This window comes from Pteropus vampyrus, unplaced genomic scaffold, assembly GCF_000151845.1.
Source record: "Pteropus vampyrus isolate Shadow unplaced genomic scaffold, Pvam_2.0 Scaffold120, whole genome shotgun sequence".
Lineage (NCBI taxonomy): Eukaryota > Metazoa > Chordata > Mammalia > Chiroptera > Pteropodidae > Pteropus > Pteropus vampyrus.
The window spans coordinates 1,223,120-1,243,248 of NW_011888901.1; the positions used below are offsets into that span (position 1 = coordinate 1,223,120).

General features: G+C 30.6%; 1 protein-coding gene across 1 annotated transcript in view; it reads left to right on the forward strand.

The window, feature by feature from the left end:
* Positions 1 to 20,129, forward strand: part of DPP10 (dipeptidyl peptidase like 10) — a 100,651-nt gene that overhangs the window by 51,154 nt on the left and 29,368 nt on the right. The window contains exons 7-12 of the mRNA XM_011366066.2: positions 1,862 to 1,953; positions 2,334 to 2,381; positions 5,461 to 5,582; positions 6,925 to 6,972; positions 11,795 to 11,893; positions 12,001 to 12,070. Of these exons, the coding sequence (XP_011364368.2) occupies positions 1,862 to 1,953; positions 2,334 to 2,381; positions 5,461 to 5,582; positions 6,925 to 6,972; positions 11,795 to 11,893; positions 12,001 to 12,070 (479 nt within the window). The remainder of the gene's footprint in view (positions 1 to 1,861; positions 1,954 to 2,333; positions 2,382 to 5,460; positions 5,583 to 6,924; positions 6,973 to 11,794; positions 11,894 to 12,000; positions 12,071 to 20,129) is intronic.

Below are 20,129 nucleotides of genomic sequence, written 5' to 3' on the forward strand. Positions count from 1 at the left end.
CTCTGAAAGGGCCCAGAAATAATAATATTAGAGTAGCAATGAACACACCTAACTCCAAATTGTGATATGTGAATACCATAATTCAACAGAAAAAACTCCTTGGAGAAATTATTGATTATAGATATGGGACAGAGGAAGTAAAATGTTCTTAGAACATCTTATTGTTCAAAAAACAAGGACATGCACAAAGCCTAATGTAATCATTTTCAAAGAATAGAGGGGTTGACTTGAAAGATTTCCCACTAACCAAATTTTAACAATTTCATCATTCTAAAGAATAACAACAGTAATGGAAAGCAATATCTTTTATTTAAAAGTGTTTAGGTCTGTAATAATAGGAGGAGGATAACAGAGAGAGTTAACATGTGATGGAGAAAAGTAGGGCAAGTTCTTTTTACAGAAGAATGCTACCTAATAAATATAGAAGGGATGTCAGAATTAGAAAATCACTTTAAAATGATAATTATTTAGGGAAAGGTCATAAATGGATGCCAAAACTACTGAGTAGAAAGTTCATGGAGAAAAAGCTATTCATATAATGTGCAAATATTATCTTGCTTTTAATTACAAGGTAAAATGTACTTTTACAATGAATATATCTCACAATTATCATGTAAATAGTATTGTCATGAGTGGAAAAATGTGTACATATTTTATATATAACTTTATATATAAAGTTACTTGGTTCCTTAGGACAGTTATGGAAATTAGATAATATGATATATTTAGGTGATATTAGTGTTAATATTCATAGGTATGATATTAAATTTGCTTATATGAGAAGATATTCTTAATCTTGAGAGATGTATACTGAAGTATTTAGGGCTGAAATAGCCTGATAGTTGCAACTTACTTCCAAATGATTCAGGAGACAAAAAAAGAAAGGAGGGCTGATATTCAAAATGTTGACCTTTGGTGAGTTTAGGTAAGGATTGTATGGGTACTCATGTACTATTTGTTCAACCTTACTGTAGTTTTGAATATTTTCTCAATAAAGAGAAAACAAACGAAATACAAGTTCATACTCATTGGTTTGACAAAAAAAAAAAATGAAATTGACTGTTGGCAAGGAAGAGAGAAAGATGTGGAGCAACAGAAACTCATATTGTTAATAGACTATAAATTGCAACAACATTGGGAAATAATTTGTTACTATCTAAGTAGAAGATATATATATCCTCTGACAAAGCAATCCAACTTCTTGGTTTTTGTCTCAATGAAACTCCGCCACGTGCATCAGAAGACTTTAATAAAATTGTTCATAAACTTGTTTTTAAGAGCAAAAATTTGGAAACACATAAATGTCAAAAGAAACCACACAAATTATACCATATTCATATAATAAAATACCATATAGCAGTGAAAGTAAACTATAAAGCTGTAAATATCAGCATGGATTAATCTCAGAAATAAATAATTGATTGAAAATAGTAAATCTTACAGTGATGCATATGCTGTAAAGGTTAAAAGTATATAACCCTTAGTATTTATTGGAATAAAGTTTGTTCTGAAATGTTTTATTTAAAGCTGTTCAAACTGCACAGCTGCCATTCTTTTAGATGAGACTTATCAAAGTCCTTTGTCTACACCAAATGCCAAATGGCATCCTATGACCAGATGATGCACAGACGATCCTCACCTACAGGTGTTTTCTGAATAGTTTTCCTACAGCATAGGAAGAAAGGCAATGTCCTCCCTGGGTCTACGTTCATACTAATGAGTGTGCATTCTTGAGATGGAAAAAGAAACTAAATGTTAGTTGAGAATTAAAGAATTAAAAGTGACACAGGTAGTATTTTTGTGTTGACAGAGAGTTTCTGCTTAAATAAAAAGAAAATCAATATTTTCTTTTTCTTTGCAGAGTAAAAGTGAACAAATTACTGTGCGGCATCTAACATCAGGAAACTGGGAAGTGGTAAAGATCTTGGCATATGATGAAACTACTCAAAAACTGTGAGCATTTTGATTCTCTTGTCAGGCTGGAAGTAAGGTTGTCAACTGTAAATCTTTTTTTGCCAGAAATATGTTTTGCTTATCATTAGTCCAAACAACCTGGCCATGTAAAAACAACTTTTTCTTTAAAGACTCTCTGTATTTGGGGAGACACTTACAGAAACACGAGCACCAGCACACACAGATTGAGAGAGATCATGGAAAAATGTGATAATACTTTAAGAAAAAAAATACATATGTTTCCCAAATGGATCCAAATGCTATGGTTGAATAATAGAAAAACTCTTGCCCATTCTTTGACGGTGTGAAAATTCAAATGAAAACAATATGGCAAAAATTTATTTGTGCCTAATGTTTGTGCCGTTTTCTTTCCTGGGCAGTTATTTTCTGAGCACTGAGTTTTCTCCCAGAGGGAGGCAGCTGTACAGGTAAGCAGAATTCAAGGATCTCCTTAAACAGGTTGATTTCTCAAAGGCTATCTACTCAACTTAATTATGGAATGGAAAAATCTGAAGGTTCATTTTGACAAGGCTAGGGAAGAGTCGAATCTCCATGACAAAACCTCACACTCTTGGTCCAGTCTTTTCTTTTAGCTCTTACCTTTGGGAGGCTGAATGTTTGCAACTGAGACCATTTTGCTACTTTCACAGTCTCAAAATATCTTGGAGGTTTTTTGTTTGTTTGTTTGTTTGTTTTGTTTTGTTTTTTGAGGCTTGCTTCTCTCAACTACCCACATCATAGGCATTCACGTGTTTTCCCAAGTGGTCTTTTCTTCTTCTAAGCTTCATTTAAAAGTTTCAGCTCATTAATATTGCACACATGCAATTTATTCCTGAACAAAATAAAAGCATTGTGAACAGTAAGTAGAATGGATCAAGTAAAAATTTCCGTTTTTGCTCTCATAGAGGGTAAAATCCATTAAGATTGTTATTTAAACCAGGAATCTTTGTCACAAAAATAAAGCAAAGGATAAGAGATATTTTCATCTGCCCAATTTTCCCAGATGGAAAGTTATATTCATTGAAGGAGCTTAAGGTTATACCTATTTAGTATTAAAATGTCTTCTCTCTCAAAAAGCTTTCAACAAGACCTCACTTTTATTTTTGTCTGGCAAGCAACTTATTAATTCTAGACTTTATATACACTTTCTAATTTCCATTTCACAGTTTTAAAGTGTCAAACTGCCATGGCATATTCTCAGTGGAAATTTATCATGTTTGAATAAGTGTCACCACTGATTCTTACCAAGTAGCCTAGACTTTTCTTTGAGAATAAAACTTCATGGTTAAAGTGCCCTAACTCCCTCTAATTTAAACACCTACTTTTATTTATGCATAAATTGCTTCTAACTGAAGCAAGACTCTCCTTTTTGTCACCCCTCCCAATATATCATTTTCTCTTTCTACTCTTAGAATCTGAAACCCATATTCTCAATTCTAATGACTTCCAAAGGAAAAACAGCTGTTTAATTCAGGGAATTCTCACTTTGGTTTAGAGGTCTCGACTAAAGCACTGGTCACTTTTTTCTTTTTGATGACTTGAAACTTTTCCTCCTTGAAACTTATACTATGATTGCTACTGGCAGTCATGAATAATCCTTTAGAGACATGGAAATACTTGATCAGTGTTTCATTTCTCTTATTTTATAAAACTCTTAAAGAAAAATGACAGTGTCAAAAGATCAGACTTGGCTAAGTTGAATTAATAGAACTGCCTCAATTTCTCTTCCCCTTCCTAGCCTAAAGTGTGATTTGAGTCACAATCACTTCTTAGATTTGTGTGCTTGCCTTATCTTTCTAGTGACTGAGGCAGAACAGTCAATATATCTGTGACCAGTGCTAGTGTAGCAGGCTGTGCTATAAAGAAAATGTAGTGCCGATAAATTTCCCCTTAAATAGCTCATCACATGCCAGTTGGCTTCACTGTAAGATAATGTTAGTGTTTAATCCAGAAAACTCAATTAATGTCTTGTCCAGGCCATAAAATTAATCATCGGTTGACTTAATTTATGGGATTAGATGCTCCTGTAGAATCAGAACTTTTACCATATTCAGTGTTATAATTTTGTCTCAAATTTTGCATTTCTTTGTTTCACTAATTTCATAGTCTGAATGATGAGAACCCACCAACATAAATCTCTAGGGAACTTGGATCTGAAAAGTTATATGAAGGAATAGAGAAAGAAAGTTTTTAAATTCTAGTTATATCAATAAATAGCTGTGTGTAACTGGCATGAATTCTTAATCTCTGTAGTCATGGTTGTACAATATTGTGAATATAATTAATGACATTGAAATATATACTTAAAATGGTTAACATGGCAAGTGTTATCATACATATACTACATATATATAACATATATGTTACATATGTGTAATATATATACCACAATTTTAAAAATTAAAAACAAATTGGGTATGATGATTACCTTATAAATTATCCTAAGGGTAAAACTGGCTAACATGTTTAAGTACCTAGTGTGTACTTATCACCTTGACTAGTAAAGGAAAATTTTGCACTGTAGTGAATTCAAGATGTTCCAAATGTGAAATTATGACTTTGTGAACTATACTTAACATTCATCCTCAATTGCTTCTGGTGCTTTTGATGCTCACATTAACACTTTTATTCCCATCTTCATGCCTGCAGCACATTGCACATCAAAATCAGCACAACTATGATTCATTTACAAAAATCATATTTTGGTCTAAGATAAAACTGAGAATATTTTGTCCAATCAAGTTTTATTAAATGTATCATCAACAATGTTTTCATCTATCAACATAGATAATTTGTAATTCATCAATGGTTAAAAAATAAATGATTCAATGTAAGAAATGTAACCTTGGGGACACATTTCAATCCCTCTGATCTTAAGCACTATTATTTGTAAAATAAAGAGATGATTCTTTTTCCTACTTCCCTGATATTGCAAAGTATGTATGATTATTAACATTATATATTTTGTCATACTGAAGTAACTTTTCCTTACCAAAAAATTCAGTTCAAGTATTTAGTGAAAAAGAAAATGCCACTAATATCAAATTCTAGTATTTAAAATGTTGAACTTAGTAAATAATGAGCTTGATTTTTTGTAACTTGTGAAAACATTTATTAGTTCTTTCAACTAATGTTTGTTTATGATAACTTTATACTAGTCTCAGTGAGCAATTTCTTTTAAGATTACAAAAAAATATCTATACAGAAAATGTAGTTAAGAATAAGTTATATTGAGTCCTGTGGAAAACCTTTTTTTTATAAGCATTCACACATATCACATACATACAGGTATACATAATCTTAATTTTATTACAGAGGAGAAATATGTGTATGTCTTAATATTAGTAATAGAAATTGACTTTGTATTTGTATGGTAGTCATAATTTACAAGGAACCTCAATATGGGTAATGCTGTAGCTGCTCTGTTTATGTTAATATTTAAATTTAGATGCCACACATTCAACTACAAGGAATGGTAACATTTCTAACTTTCTTTTTCTTTCTCAGTGCTTCTACTGAAGGCTTATTGAATCGTCAATGCATTTCATGTAATTTTATGAAAGAACGGTGTACATACTTTGGTGCCAGTTTTAGTCCCATGAATCAACATTTCTTATTATTCTGTAAAGGTAATAAATGATTTCTGATAAAATTTATTTTATTGATTTTTTATCAAATCTATTGCTATCATTAGTAACTATTACTCTCTAGCTACATGATTTAATATTCTTAATTTATAAAGTTTTGTTAAAAAGCCATAAATTATGGATTTACTGAGATAAAAATTATATTCATATACTTCATTTAGAACTAGAAACTGAGAGTAAGTCCACATGTACACATGACCAATAAAGGCTGTTTGAACATGGTCCTTTTAAAAAAGTGAATAAACATATTTATATCAGCAAATTTATGCCACGATAACAAACTAATTTACCCAGTCTTTAGGAAAAACAGTAGTCTTATTAAATATTGGCTTGATTATTGAGAGATTTAATATACAGAAATTTAATTCCTTGGTTCTTGTGCCCTTCAGTTCTGAAAAATTACATTAACCCCAATTACTTCTTCTACCTGAAAACAATTTGCTATAGTCCTACATAGGGATGTGATAACTCTAGGTTATAGTGATAGAAATTATTGTCCCTTTAATAGGATATTGTATTTTTCAAAGATGAAATGGGAGACCTGTGACCTCTTATAATGTGATGAATTGAGTTTTACTGCTTCGGCTGGTACCTTTAGCTGTCCCATTTTAAGGCACCATGAAGAATAGATCAGCACTTATTTTTTTTAATTATGTTTTCTCTTGATATCTGAAATGAAGTCATTAAAAAAGAAAAACACTTGTTTGATGACACCAGGGGAAAAATATTAGACCTCTAGACAGAGTTCCTTACACAAGTGAAGTTTCAAGATAACATCTTACGAGTACACCTGAATTAACCAGTATGTTTGAAATAATTGGTAATTCCAATTAATGTATTTTTTAAATTAATGTATAATTAAACTCTATTTTTATTAGCTTTTGCATGAAATATTTCTAATATGCATGCATTCTTTCTTTCTTGGTTAACTGGTAAATAGAATTTAATCTTGGATGAGTGGATAAGGGGTCACAGAATTGTAAAATCAGCTTTCTGTAAAAGACTAGAAAAAGAGTGAGCGAGGTGCATGAAATTGGCTAAAAGCATAGAAATATAGAAGAATAGGGCATTCTGGAGAAGGAGGGGATCTTAAATCTTAACAACAATCTAAACGAATAGTTTCTTTCCTGCTATGTTCTTACTTTCCTGGATAAAACATCCATAGAAAGGAATGAAATCTAGTCTGGTTTCTGTTTCATTATGTTTTAACTATGCAATCCTTCAATTTGAAAAAAAAAAAAAAAGAACTCTGTCATATAGCCTTTTCAGTAATTATTACAAATATATATTTAAAATTTTTTATACATATATTTTAAAAATCCAGGTCCAGGGGTCCCAATGGTCAGCCTACATGATACGGACAACCCAGCAAGTAAGTACATGAACACAATACAGAATACTCATGGTTGGCATTGGGCTTAGGTATTATATTATTTATTTTTAATGTCATACTTTATAGAACCTTCTTTAAAGGAGACCCCAGCATGGAAAAACCTGGGTAGGCACCCTTAACTTGACTTGTGTATGTAAGAGAAATGGTAAAGAAAGTGGTTTGAGCCGTATTATAACCAGAGTTGGATCTTATATGCCTGAAATAGGGCGTCTTCTGTGTCTACATTAAATGAAGAGTGATTGATGAGGCTCATTTAGGTATATTTTAGCCTACTGGCTCCTTAGTGCTGTGATTCATTCTTTTCTGGGCCTCGTATGAATTATTCCTCTAGAGTAACACATTATGTGTACTTCTGAAAATATTATGAGAAAAATTATTTTACATATTTTCAATCCTATTTGTTCCAGATATTCAGGGCTTTCTAGTTTTACATATTCATTTATTCTTTTATACATTTATTTAACTGTCCATCATCTGTTGAGTGAGCACTTTACTTTATTGAGCAATATGACAAAGGCTGGGTGTATACTGTTGATAAGATGTGGTCAGTGTGTTTAAGAACTTATAATAGACTGCATAATTAATTATATGGTTGAGCAAATCTTAAAAATGAATAGCCAAATTGCCTCCTGCCTTCTTTTCTTCTTACTTTTATCTATATTTCTTTTTCTTCTTATGATTTAAAAAATTCATTTAGTACTCTTATGCTCTCATGATTTACTACAGGGTACTATAATCTAATAAATTAAGCTTATACTTACTAATGTATTTAATCCTTAGAACATCCCCTGAGATAGTTAATTTTATTACCTTATTTTACAGGTGAGGAAACTGAGTCACAGAGAGGTTAAATAACTTGGAAAGAATGATAATAAGGGGCAGAGCCAGGAATCAAATGAGACAGTCTGACTCCAGAATAGGGTTTGTAATCATTACCATATGATGGCACCTTATTCTATTTTGTTTATGTCTCTCACATCACATACCTATATTTAAGCAAGAGTCTTACTTAAATGCGTTGACTTAAAGGAGTCGCAGTCATAAAAGTGCAATGTTGGAGTACAACTGTCATTTTTAGAGAACAGAAAAATACGTTTTTCACTCTTTAAATACTACCATGTGAAGTCTTCCAGCCTGTTTTAGAAAAAAAGACAAAATTTCTAGTTTGGCAATAAAGTTTTGTATGGTTGTAAATAGGTTAGCACATATTTTAGTTTCTACTTATTAGTATAAATCTTAAAGAAGTTATGGTAAGAAAAATAAATCTATTCAATATTAACACTAACAGCAGTAATCATAATAAAGACTATATTTAATAAAATGGAAGGAAGGTTGAATTTTATAGATGGAAAAAATCAGTGTATAAAATGAGTCTATCACATACATTTTGCAGGATCTGAGACAAGTTAATATCTCATTGGATAAATTTACTTGTAGTTAAATTAACAAATACATTTTCTGTGAGGAGGAGATATAGTTGCAGCATAGGATGCACTCAATTAAAGGCAATCATTTGTGTTGTATTGTCTATTCTTCTGAAATGATAATTCAAAAAAATTCCCTATCCAATTTTTTAAAAAATTTTACTTGTTTCTTTTTACTTTTTAAAAAATTAATTAATTAATTTTTTTATGATGACATTGGTTAACAAAGTTCAATGTTTCATCTGTACACTTTTAAACAGTAGGCATATATATTTACACTGTGTGTTCACCTCCCATAGTTAGATTTCTTTCTGTCACCATATATTTGACCCCCTTTACCTGGTCTACTTCCCCCCTCCACCCACTCCTTACCCTCTGATAACCACTAGTCTATAGTCCATGTCCATGGGTCTCTGTTTATTTGTCCTGTTTATGTTTATTTATTGCTTTTAGGTTTATATCCCACATATAAGTGATATCATGTGATTTTCAACTTTTTCTGTCTGCCTTATTTCATTTAGCATTATTATCTCGAGGTCCATCCATATTGTTGCAAATGGCCCTATCTGATTTTAATTAATTTTATTCTATCGTTACAAGACAATGTTATTTTCTAATAAATTTTGCTGCAAATCCTGAAACATTTTGTCAAAAGGAAATCCTTCTGATTTTTTTTTTTTATTTATTAGCCAATTCTGATCATCTTAGGGTCAAGAAAAATAAAAAGGGGCTGTGAACAGTGGTCAGTGCTTAAATTTCCTTTTGAAAGACAATTGTTAAGATAAATTTACATTCAATTGCAAATAAATCTTTGGGCTAATGGATCTTTCAGTAAATCTTTGTTATACTAATGAATCAGTCATAACTCATTTTGGGGCCACATAAAGTACAATGGAGCATGAAAAGTAAGTTGAAGAAAGAAAAATGAAATTACTTAACAAACTACAAAATCGTTAAACTCAGCATTTATAAAGAAATGCAAAGTAAAATACTGCCATGTAATTTCTTCTAACAAATTAATAACGTCAAAAAATGTATATTGCTAATGAAGATAGGATGAAGATCTCTTAACTTGCTGATAGAAATATAAATTATAGCAAATATTTTTTTTAAAATAACTCAATCAAGCTTTAAATCTTTTATATCTATTTATCTGATATTTTTCCTTTTAATGGTTTATACTGAGGAAATCATTCTAAATAAGGAAATTATAACAGCGCTATTGATGATAGTTGAAAAGCATGATATAAATAAAAAAGAGGAGGGATTATAAATAAACTTGAATGGAGTGGTAATTAATGCACCAAATATCTTACATTTGTTCTTCCAGTACAACTCTTAACTGTTTATCTGTCTCCTGGTCTCTGCCCCTAAAGTAGTGTGTATGGATGATTTAGATTTGTTTACCATTTGACTGCCAATTGAGTTCAGCGAAAGTGAATCATGTAGTGACAGATGAAGGGAGAACGTGATTTTGATGTTGCTACTCCTTCTGGCCTTATCCCTGCAGAGTCACCCCAGGTACCTAAAACTCTTGGTTGATCACTGTGACTCTCACACAACCACCTCCATATTAACTGCTTTTTTCCCTTGACCTGAAGGTCTAGCCACTATCATACAAGCCCTGGGTTACTGTACTATCTCTTATAATCAACTGCCCATTGTCCATATATTTGCAAATACTCCTTTATTAAAATTGTACCAATTTATTCTAATAAAGTTCTCATTAATTTCCTGCTAGAATTAAACATAAAAAATGTTTAATGTTTTGTGTTTAATTTATAAAAGTCAATTCTTCAAAACTGTTTAAGCTATATTTCTAAGTGATTAGAGTCCAAATGTTTATGCCACTTGAACAAAATTATTTGAAAAATAATAGAAAAATTCAAAAAGAAAATATTCAAAAATATAAAAATTCTTACATTTGCCAGGCAGCCTTCTTGGTGATTTTTTATTTCTTTCTTCTTGAGTGTTTCCCTAATGATCTACTATGAAAACTTACATTATAATGAAAAAGAAACCCTTTATTAAAATACTCAGTGACTTGAAGCAGGGTATAAGTATGTAAAATTTTACTCAGTTAGTATTTCAAAAATCTTTTGTCTCATATTATGATCATTCCCTTTCTTCTTTTTATATTTTTATCTTCTTAATTTTGCATATAGAATTCTTTTTTCTTTTACATTAATTCATTTTTATTCTTTCTTTTCTTTTTTCTTCCTCTCCATTTCATTTCTTCTCATTTCTCTTCATACTTCTTTCTTATCTTTCTCTTTCCTAATTTTCTGTTCTTATTTTCTTCTCCTTTATCCTCAAGTCCACTTAAAATTATATCTTAACACTTCTTTTCAAATGTTTTGCAAAAAGCAGAGTATTAAGCATATTTTCTGACTTAATCATGAAAAAATGCTGTGTGTTCTTTACCTTTTAAAATGGCTTAAGTGTTTTCTATATTTCTTTATTAAATAGAATTTGCTTTTCTGTGACCATGGATTGATTTTATTCCATGAATAAATGAATGACTTTTGATTTAGAAGTAAAAATTTCTCAATTGCCCCTATACTCATGTAATTAGTTTGCATATAGATATTTGATAATAAAGAGAAACCATGAGAAGTTCCTGTTTTGTCAGATTTATTAATTTTTCCTGCAGTATTTCATATACTATTAATTTTACCAAGTATTTTTTCAACTTAGATCTCAGAGTTTTCATGTATCTCAGATTTCACAGTTTTTATTTTTAGAAATTTAACTTGTGTCTTTTTCTTATATTTCATATTTCTTTTAAAATCCTCATTTTTTAAAATTTTATTTTATTAGTTTATAGTATACAGTACATTGGTTAGACATTTATATAGTTTACAAAATGATCCCCTTAACTGCTCCTACTCTCCTCTGGTTCTCATTTTTTGAACTTTATTGAACACATGTAATAAAATTATAATCTTTGTTTTAATGTAATTATCTATTTATTACAGCATCTGTGTTATTTCTGAGTTATTTCTATTGATTAAATTTTGTGCTCATCATGGGTGGTATTTTTCTGATTTTTTGCTTGGTAATTTTGCATTGTAATCTTGGCATTATGAATTTCATCTCATCGTGAGCTAGATAATTTTATATTTTTTTTACAAATTCCTAAGCAGACTAGTAATATGATAAGATTTGCCTTTTGAAAATATAAATGCTAATTCCAAGTATAGGGGCAACTGGAGAAAATTTTGCTGAAATTAGAAAACTGTTGTAGTAATCCAAGTGAGAAATTATGAGCCTAGCACAATGTCTGCCAAAGAATAACAGCTGGGTAATATTTTGTTGCTCTGATTCTTGATCAGCAACAGCAGTTAGTAATTTATGCTACCCTTTTTAATTTATAGAATATTTTATATTGGAAAGCAATTCTATATTGAAGGAGGCTATCCTGAAGAAGAAGATAGTAAAGTCAGAAATTAACATGCTTCATATTGACGACTATGGTAAAGTTTTGTACATGCTATCTCATTTAAAAACAACTTTCTCTGCATCTTATAGCTTTACATATAAATGACTCTCCATCTTTAATATTTTGTTCTTTCTTTACAAGAACTTCCTCTACAGTTGTCCTTTCCCAAAGAGTTTACAGACCGAAACAAGTATGCTCTACTATTAATAATGTAAGTATTTCTATTTGTTTTTGAAATAAAAGAATCTAAAGATTTTATAATTTTTCTCATGCCTTGTATGACAGCACTCTGTTTAGGAAAACAACATAAGACCTACATGTGTAGCTAATTGGGCAGCTGTCAGTTTTGTTTCTCAAGGACACCACCGTTAATAATATGGAGGGATGTGTAATTTTTATACTTTTGCATTCCAAATTAAACTCAGTGTTACTACTGAGAATAGTGACGCATATAGTTTTGTTTATATCTGCCTAACAATTACTCAAGTCCTACGCTTTTTCTTTTTTTTTTTTTTAAGGATATTGGTCTATAAGTTTCTTCCTTTGGTATATATTTTTCGTATCAAAGTTATGCTAGTTTCATAAAAGCAGTTTTTTTAAATTGTGCTAACAACACGAGATCTACTCTCTTAACGAATTTTTAAGATCACACTACAGCAGCGTTAACTATAGACACAGTATTGCACAGCTGATATCCAGAACTTAATTTGGTTTGCACAACTGACACTTTATACCCATTGAATAGCAACTCCCCATCTCCTTCCCCGCAGACCCTGGCAACTAGCATTCTACTTTCTGCTTCCATGCCTTTGACTATTTTAGATATTGCATAAAGTGGAGTCTGTGACTGGCTTATTTCACTTATTAGCACAACGTCCTTAAAGTATATCTGTATTTCCACATTTAAACCCTATGCTCTTCATCAGTTGCTTATGCAATATTAATGGACATTTATTTCCATTGCTGAAACAATTGGTTATATTTGTATCACTCCTATTAGGTTACCTTCTTGGATTCATGGCCAGTAGGAAGCAGCCCCCATGCTCAGAAAACATGACACTTAGGTTTTTCCAACTTGGAATTGACTTTGGAATAAAATTCATCCTCACTTTCTGTGACACTATATTGTGACTATCGAGTATTAAGCACAGAGGCCTCTAATAGATAATGGTTAACTAATTTGGTATCAATGTAGCATTGTATTCCTGAGAATTATTAGTTATTTTCCTTATTAAGAACCCAGCAAACATATTGCTATGACAGCATTTAAAAATGTCTAGAATTATATTAGAACTTTAAAAGAAATAGTAACAATAAAATAGCATTATTCGTTATGACTACTGAATGTAGAGGATAATATTCAGTCTGTGGAATCAAACTGCCTAGCTTCAAATTCCAGTTTTGTTATTTACTAGCTGCGTGTTCTTGAGCAAGTTACTTGACTTCTACAGTTTCTCCAAATGTAAGTGAGTATTACAATAAACCAATGTTTTAGGGCTGTTTATATTAAATAAAACATCATGTAAAATACTTAGCACATGATTCTTATAATTATTCTGATTTTATTCATTATTTTATATATATTACATTGGTTTTATTTAGGTATATAAATAAATAGAAGCAATTTGTCAAGTCATTTTAATATGGCCAATAATACAGAAAATATACTACTTAATATTTTTCATTACTCCAGTGTTTATTTCTAACTAATGCCTCGATCTCACTTAGTGTCTCATGCCCAGACCTTTCTCCTTTGTTCCTAAAAGCTAGAAGGTACTAAATGCTCTTGGTATCTTTTGAGGAAGTTCTTGTGAGCTCTTTCTTATCTTAACTTCTTCTTCTGACTCATCTCTTTAACCTAGTTGTCTTCAATTCCTATTTGAGCTATATGTGTGATTTATTAGGGAAAATATTGAAGGTATAAAAATGAGACAAAAAGGAAAAAATAACTATCAACCTCATCTTCTGTTTCACTCATATCTCCCTTTTGGAAAAGACTGTTTCTTTTATTCACTGAAAAATAAAGTTTTTCAGGGAAAAGAACCCAACTAGGCATTCTTTCTTGAAGCATGAGTTACTTATGCAGATGGATATGTGGATACTTACAACCTCTTGAACATCTACTTGCTCCATGGTAGTGTCACAATTTGAGGGGAAAAATAGATAAGAGTTACACATTCTCTATGTATCCTGGAGTCAGATAAGCCAGCTGGCTCATCTGGCATCAGATTTGAGCTTTGGTTTGGGTAATTTTTAGTTTATAAGAGGAATATAAGCACTAGCACTAGACTCAGTTTCTCTTGTTAGAGATAATCGGGTCTTTTTTAGAGTCAGGATAGTAGAGTAAAGGTACTGGCTTAGGAGTCAGGTATGCCTGGGTTCAGATCATGCCTCAAAGATTTATCAATATATGGCTTAATTTTCTTAAGTTCTGGTTTCCTTATAAGTAAATTGAGAGATAATAACACTGGATAATTTATATCAACATGTCACCGCAGTGTTTGGGAGAGAAGAAACACTTGCACTTAGTGTTTAATAAATTGTTACCATAATGATAGTTATTGTTGTTAGTAGCAATATTTTTTATAATTAAAATTATCAATACAAATATAAAATATGTATTTAAACATCCATAAAGTTATTTAATAAACATTTATTACTAAAGTAGATAAAATAGTCAGGTCCATAGAATTTACTCTGTCCTTTTTTTGATTAATGTAGGACAGAATGAAAGTGAGTATTAATTCATTAGTTTTCTTTAATTTTTGCATGCTGATTACATTCAATATTAATTTACTTTATCCAAATTCCATGGTTTTGAGAGGTAAATTCTTAGAAGTTTTGCAGAGTATGACTTCCAAAACTAAACTGAAGATTTTTAAATTTAATTTGTAAAATGAATTGTTTTAAGCTTTATTATTATTCCTAAAATTTTCATGCCTAGAAATCCATATAGGTCAGAATGGCTTAAGTATAAAGTGTTTTTTAAGTGTTTGTGTATATTGCTTATAATTTAAAGGCATCTTTTTTCTTAATATTAAACCCTGTTTTCAGCGACAAATGAATTCTTCACTCTAAAAAAGAAGATAATAATAATAGAATTCAATTTTTTTTCCTAAATGAGCAGTAAGGAATAATAAATAAAATGACTACTATTTAAATGAGGCTAAGAGTTGACTTTGTTTTGGTGTCACTACTTTATCGCTATTCTGGACAGTATGTCGAGTACCCAACAGAATGAGCCATTTTGTCACCTACACAGATGGGTTTACAACCAGGAAATCCTATGATAAATGCAAGAGCTAAAGAGAGGCTGCAGCAAATACTTGAGTAGCTGGAAGGAAGGCTGGCCTTGAAAGTGACCACTGACAATTTGCAAACTCCTTTCTGCTAAATATTCATTATTGAACTTTAGAAGAAATGATCCTCTGAATACCTCTCTGTGTCCATATTATTTGAAACCCAAACCTAATTTCATATTGAAAGTAATAGTGAATCAATAACAACAGCATATTTTACTATAATAGAAAATATAAGAAACATTGCCACTGCGAATATATCTCACTGGCCTTGATTGACAGTGGTCTCTATGTGGTCGTAACCCCATTTTCTTTTGGTACTCCTCCTACTCTTCCAGATGCCTATCTTTAATTTTTCTGTTTGACATTAAAGGGAATCCTTAAAGAGCCAGTAGTCTTTATTCATCTTTATACCTATAAACACATGAAATGGATATACACCTATATATACGTCTACATCCATTTCAGTGTTTATCATCTTGAATTTTTGTTGTTCATAGTATTCTTATTTTTTATTCATGTATGTGCAATTTAGTGCATGCACATTTACCATGTTGCTTTTATGTGTAAGAAATTGTACTAATGGCTGTGGGGAGATAAGAAGATTAAAAGAATCTTGAAATCTGTAATAATTTTTTGAATTTGTTAAGTATATCTCCACAATGCCTAGCACTCATAGAGGAACCTTATGAAAACCTACTAACTTGTAATTATCTTACTAGAGCAAGACTGAAGATTATGTGAGACATCTTACAGTTATATGTTTATTTGATAAATACATAAATATGAATCTAAATGCCTAGACCCTGGTAGGAGGCAATCCAGACAGATGTACTGTTGTTAAATATAAAAGATTTTATTTGTTTGTTTGTTTGTTTGCTATATCTATGGAGAGAAGCAGTGTTGAGCTGGGACTCTTTATTCAGTGCCAAGAAATCACCACCTCTTTCCATTTTCTGCTCTTTGATGTTCAACTTATCCATGCCACACTTGATAAATGTCTAACTCAGGGAGGCAGAGACTGTTCAACCAGTTAGATTCCAGAATGCAGCATACTCTATCTTGCCCTTATGACTTTGTTCCCTCTCCCTAAGTATATCTTTCTTGAAATTCTAATGAATTCATGGTCATCCATCAACTCTTATCTTCCTGGAGCTTTCTTTCGCCCTCCTCATCAGTCCATCCAAATCCTCTTACAATTCTAAATTGTCTTCTTCTATAGCTACAGCCTTCTGTCCAAAGGCTCTCCATATATCTTAAACCATATCGGTCATGTTGTCATTTTTGCACTTTACCCTGTTATTTGTGAGGATGTTTTAATATCCTATTTAAAGAATTTCTGACTCCTACTAGATTTTGGACCAATTTTTCTAAAGGAAAATTTACATTCTAGAAGTGAGTGTTTAGAAAAATAATTAATAGTATCACTAATGGAATATCTTGATATCTTAAGAAAACAGAAATCCTAAAATTTGTATTTTATGTATTCCATACATTAAACAATGCCCAATTTACTTGTGTATTTCTCATAGCAACTAGCTTTTGTTGTAAGAGTCACTCTACAAACATATGTTGAATGAATAAATGTACAATGTCCAGAAAACAGACAAACTTGGTTACTGTTATAGTTCTAACTGGGGAGCGTTATTCATTTTCTATCATTCAATCAATGTCATGCATATCAAAGTTCTACAACTTGGTCATTTTGATGAAAGTGGGCTGTTTGTCATCTTTTCTGTATAAGTATTTTGTTAAATAGAAGAATATAATTAATTAATACATTTGTAGTTAAGTGAAATTATATAGCTACACATCTCCAACAGTCAAGATAACATCAATACTTTTTTCATAACACACTTTCCTTTGAACAAACAATATGATAATGTTTAAAATTGTGAATAGTATCATGCTCATGGGACCACAGTGTCTTGCCGTGATTTTTGAACCAATGGGGTTGTTCAAGAGTCCACACTCTTTTTATTCAAGCCTCATACCAGTCAGACATCAGATCTGGATGGTAATTCTAGTCTGTCATCCTGCTCTGTACTTACTTTTCCTTTTTTTTTTTTTTTAAGTTTTTTGAGTCTATTCTTTCTTTTTTAATTGCCTTACCACTCTGTTGCTAAGGTGAACTTTTTTAGGTTGATATCTGAAAATGTGACTCTCTCAGCCAAAATACTCTCATACTTCGTTCTCTAATTATTAGAGTTCCACATTTCCTAACACAGCATACAAATTTTTCATGTTTCCTACTTTTCTCTGCATCTTCATCTGACTCCATACAGTTCCTAAAGAGAGAGAGATTCAGTGTTCTAGATATTTTTTTTGACTGCTTTATTCTGGGAAGTACCAGCTACTCAATCATCCCTCTGTGTCTTTTTCCACATCTCCAAGTACCTTTAATTTCATTTACTAACTGGAAAAGTTCTATTAATACTTCAAAATCTATTTACACATAATTCTATGCACATCTCTATTATAACATGTAACCACAAAAGTTTACAATATTTGCTCTCTTTTACTAAACTATAAAGTCCTTGTTGGTAAGAATTAATTTTGTATTGTTTTGCCTTAACATAGTGACTGGAGCATTATTTGTGTTCAGTAAATATTGATAGAATGAATTAATGAATGAATGGGCAAAGAAGTCAATCAACCCTGAGTTTGTTATCAGGAATGAATTAAGTCAAGGTGGTGAAAAAAGGAGAAATAAATGATTTGAAAGTTTTTAATGTGTTTAAACTCAGCCTTTTGGATAAATCAACTTCTCTGTAGTTTAATTTTCCACACAGAAAAATGTGGATTTTCTCATTTCTCTTACAATCTTTCTGAATAATGTTAAATAATAATTGATATTCATGCTATCTTTTCACTTTCTCTTTTACATTTGATTAGTGAGTTCATCTTCTTAAAATAATAGTATTTAATGATAATTATCATTTCTTGAGTGTTTATTGTATAAAGGATATTATAATAAGAATGTGTAGATACATCTTTAATCCTTACAGAAGCTATACAAGAAAAATACCATTATCCTCATTTTAACACAATGAAAGTATGACTAAGTTATATCATGTATGTATATTACCTCCAAATTTTGAGTAGAGCAAAATTGAGGTTTGAACTAAAATTCTATTTATTTGTTTGTTTTTTTTTTGATTAAAAAAATCTCTGCTCTTTATATTACCCAATACTGTCTGCTTACATAGCCCATTGCATGATAAGTATTATGGAAATTTATCAAAAATGCTAAGCAGAATGAATAGAGATTTCTCCACAAACAATTCTTATGACCTTTTGTTCTCATTTAACAATTTACAATAATCTCTTGAATGTAACATTTATTTTTTATCTGTAGCATGTTAATGCTTTGGTATAAAATCATGATTATAGAAATTATAAGTTCCTAGATATTCCATATAAGAGATCAAATTCTAAGTCCAGGCTATTTAATAAAATTTCAAATTCTAATTGAAGTGTTCATTTTATGGAAATTCTTTACACTATTTATTTTGTGGATTCATAGATTTTTAAGCAGATCAGATTGAAAGAGGTAAGTTTGTTTTGTTTCCCAAGAGTAAACAAATACATATTCCAAAACTTCTCTAATATCACTTGATCCTCCATTTATTCATTCCAGGTACATACCTATTTCACTCTCAGTTTCTTATAAAAATAACATATATACTGTCTGATATGGATGAGAGAGATAGCTAATACTCATCTGAAAGAGTTATTATTATTGCTTTGCCATGTAATGAGGTTTGAAGCTTAAATTTTAAGTTTCTGATTTTTTTCTCATTTTTTAAATCTTCTTCATTTAAATGGATAAAAATATATGCACACTGTAATACACAGGAAATGATTAAGAAAAGACAGTGGCATTTAATCTAGATAATAGAAGGGGAGAAGGTGATCATTGCTTTTCGTATTTTTTTCAAGAAATGGGACCTTGTTCTTTTACAGTCTATAGATAATGCATCTTAAATGTCAGCATTACTATTTAAAATCATACAAACTCAAAGTTGATGTATTAAGAAAGCACTATAGGGAAAAAAATTCAGAATTTACAACAAATATGTATATAATGCATAAGTTATAATACTGTCTGATTATTCTTTTAATTTGACAGATTTATGTATATATCATATAGAAATATAGACATAGTATAACTGTCTATGACTTACATAGTTATACTATTTTAGCTCTTTTCCTCTGTTAATACAGGTTTCAGATATGAATGGTTTCATATGAATGATATCAATTGATAGCTAGTACCTATTTAAAACATTCTAGTATACTCTATATTTAAAGATATGCTACTGAATGTTTTTTCATAAGAAAAACTTCCTAACTTGTTCTGGTTTTTTTTTTTTTTTAGGTTTAGATGGTCATATGTAGGGTTATAAATATAAGAGTGTACCTATATTTGCATCATTCTTTTTTGTTTAAATGATTTATTTATTTTTCTAAAATTCATGATAGAAGAGAATATTAACTATGTTGTTAGTTTAACATGTCTTTGAAAGGCTAACCTAAAGATATTAAGATAGGGTACTTTTTCACTTGGTAATCCAACAAATCCTTAAGTTAAGTAAGAGCATCAATTACATTTTTTCCCCACAGGATTCTCTTATAATCTTCTTCCCTTTTGACTTATACATAAAAACATTGTATTATGAATCATATAGAAGTATGTAGCATGTAGGCAAAATGAAGTAGAATTAAGGATGTCAATGATGATGAGAAGCTGTGCCAGAAACATAGGCATTTCTTTTATAACATCACACGTATCTTCCTGAGAAACAAGTTTTATGCAAAATCGCACACTAGAAATTACAAAATCGCACACTAGAAATTACAGTATATCGCACACTAGAAATTACAGGAGAAATGAGACTGGGAAGAACTCAAAACTATTAACCTTTTTAAATAGAACCGAAATTCAGACAATAATATTCCTATTAAAAT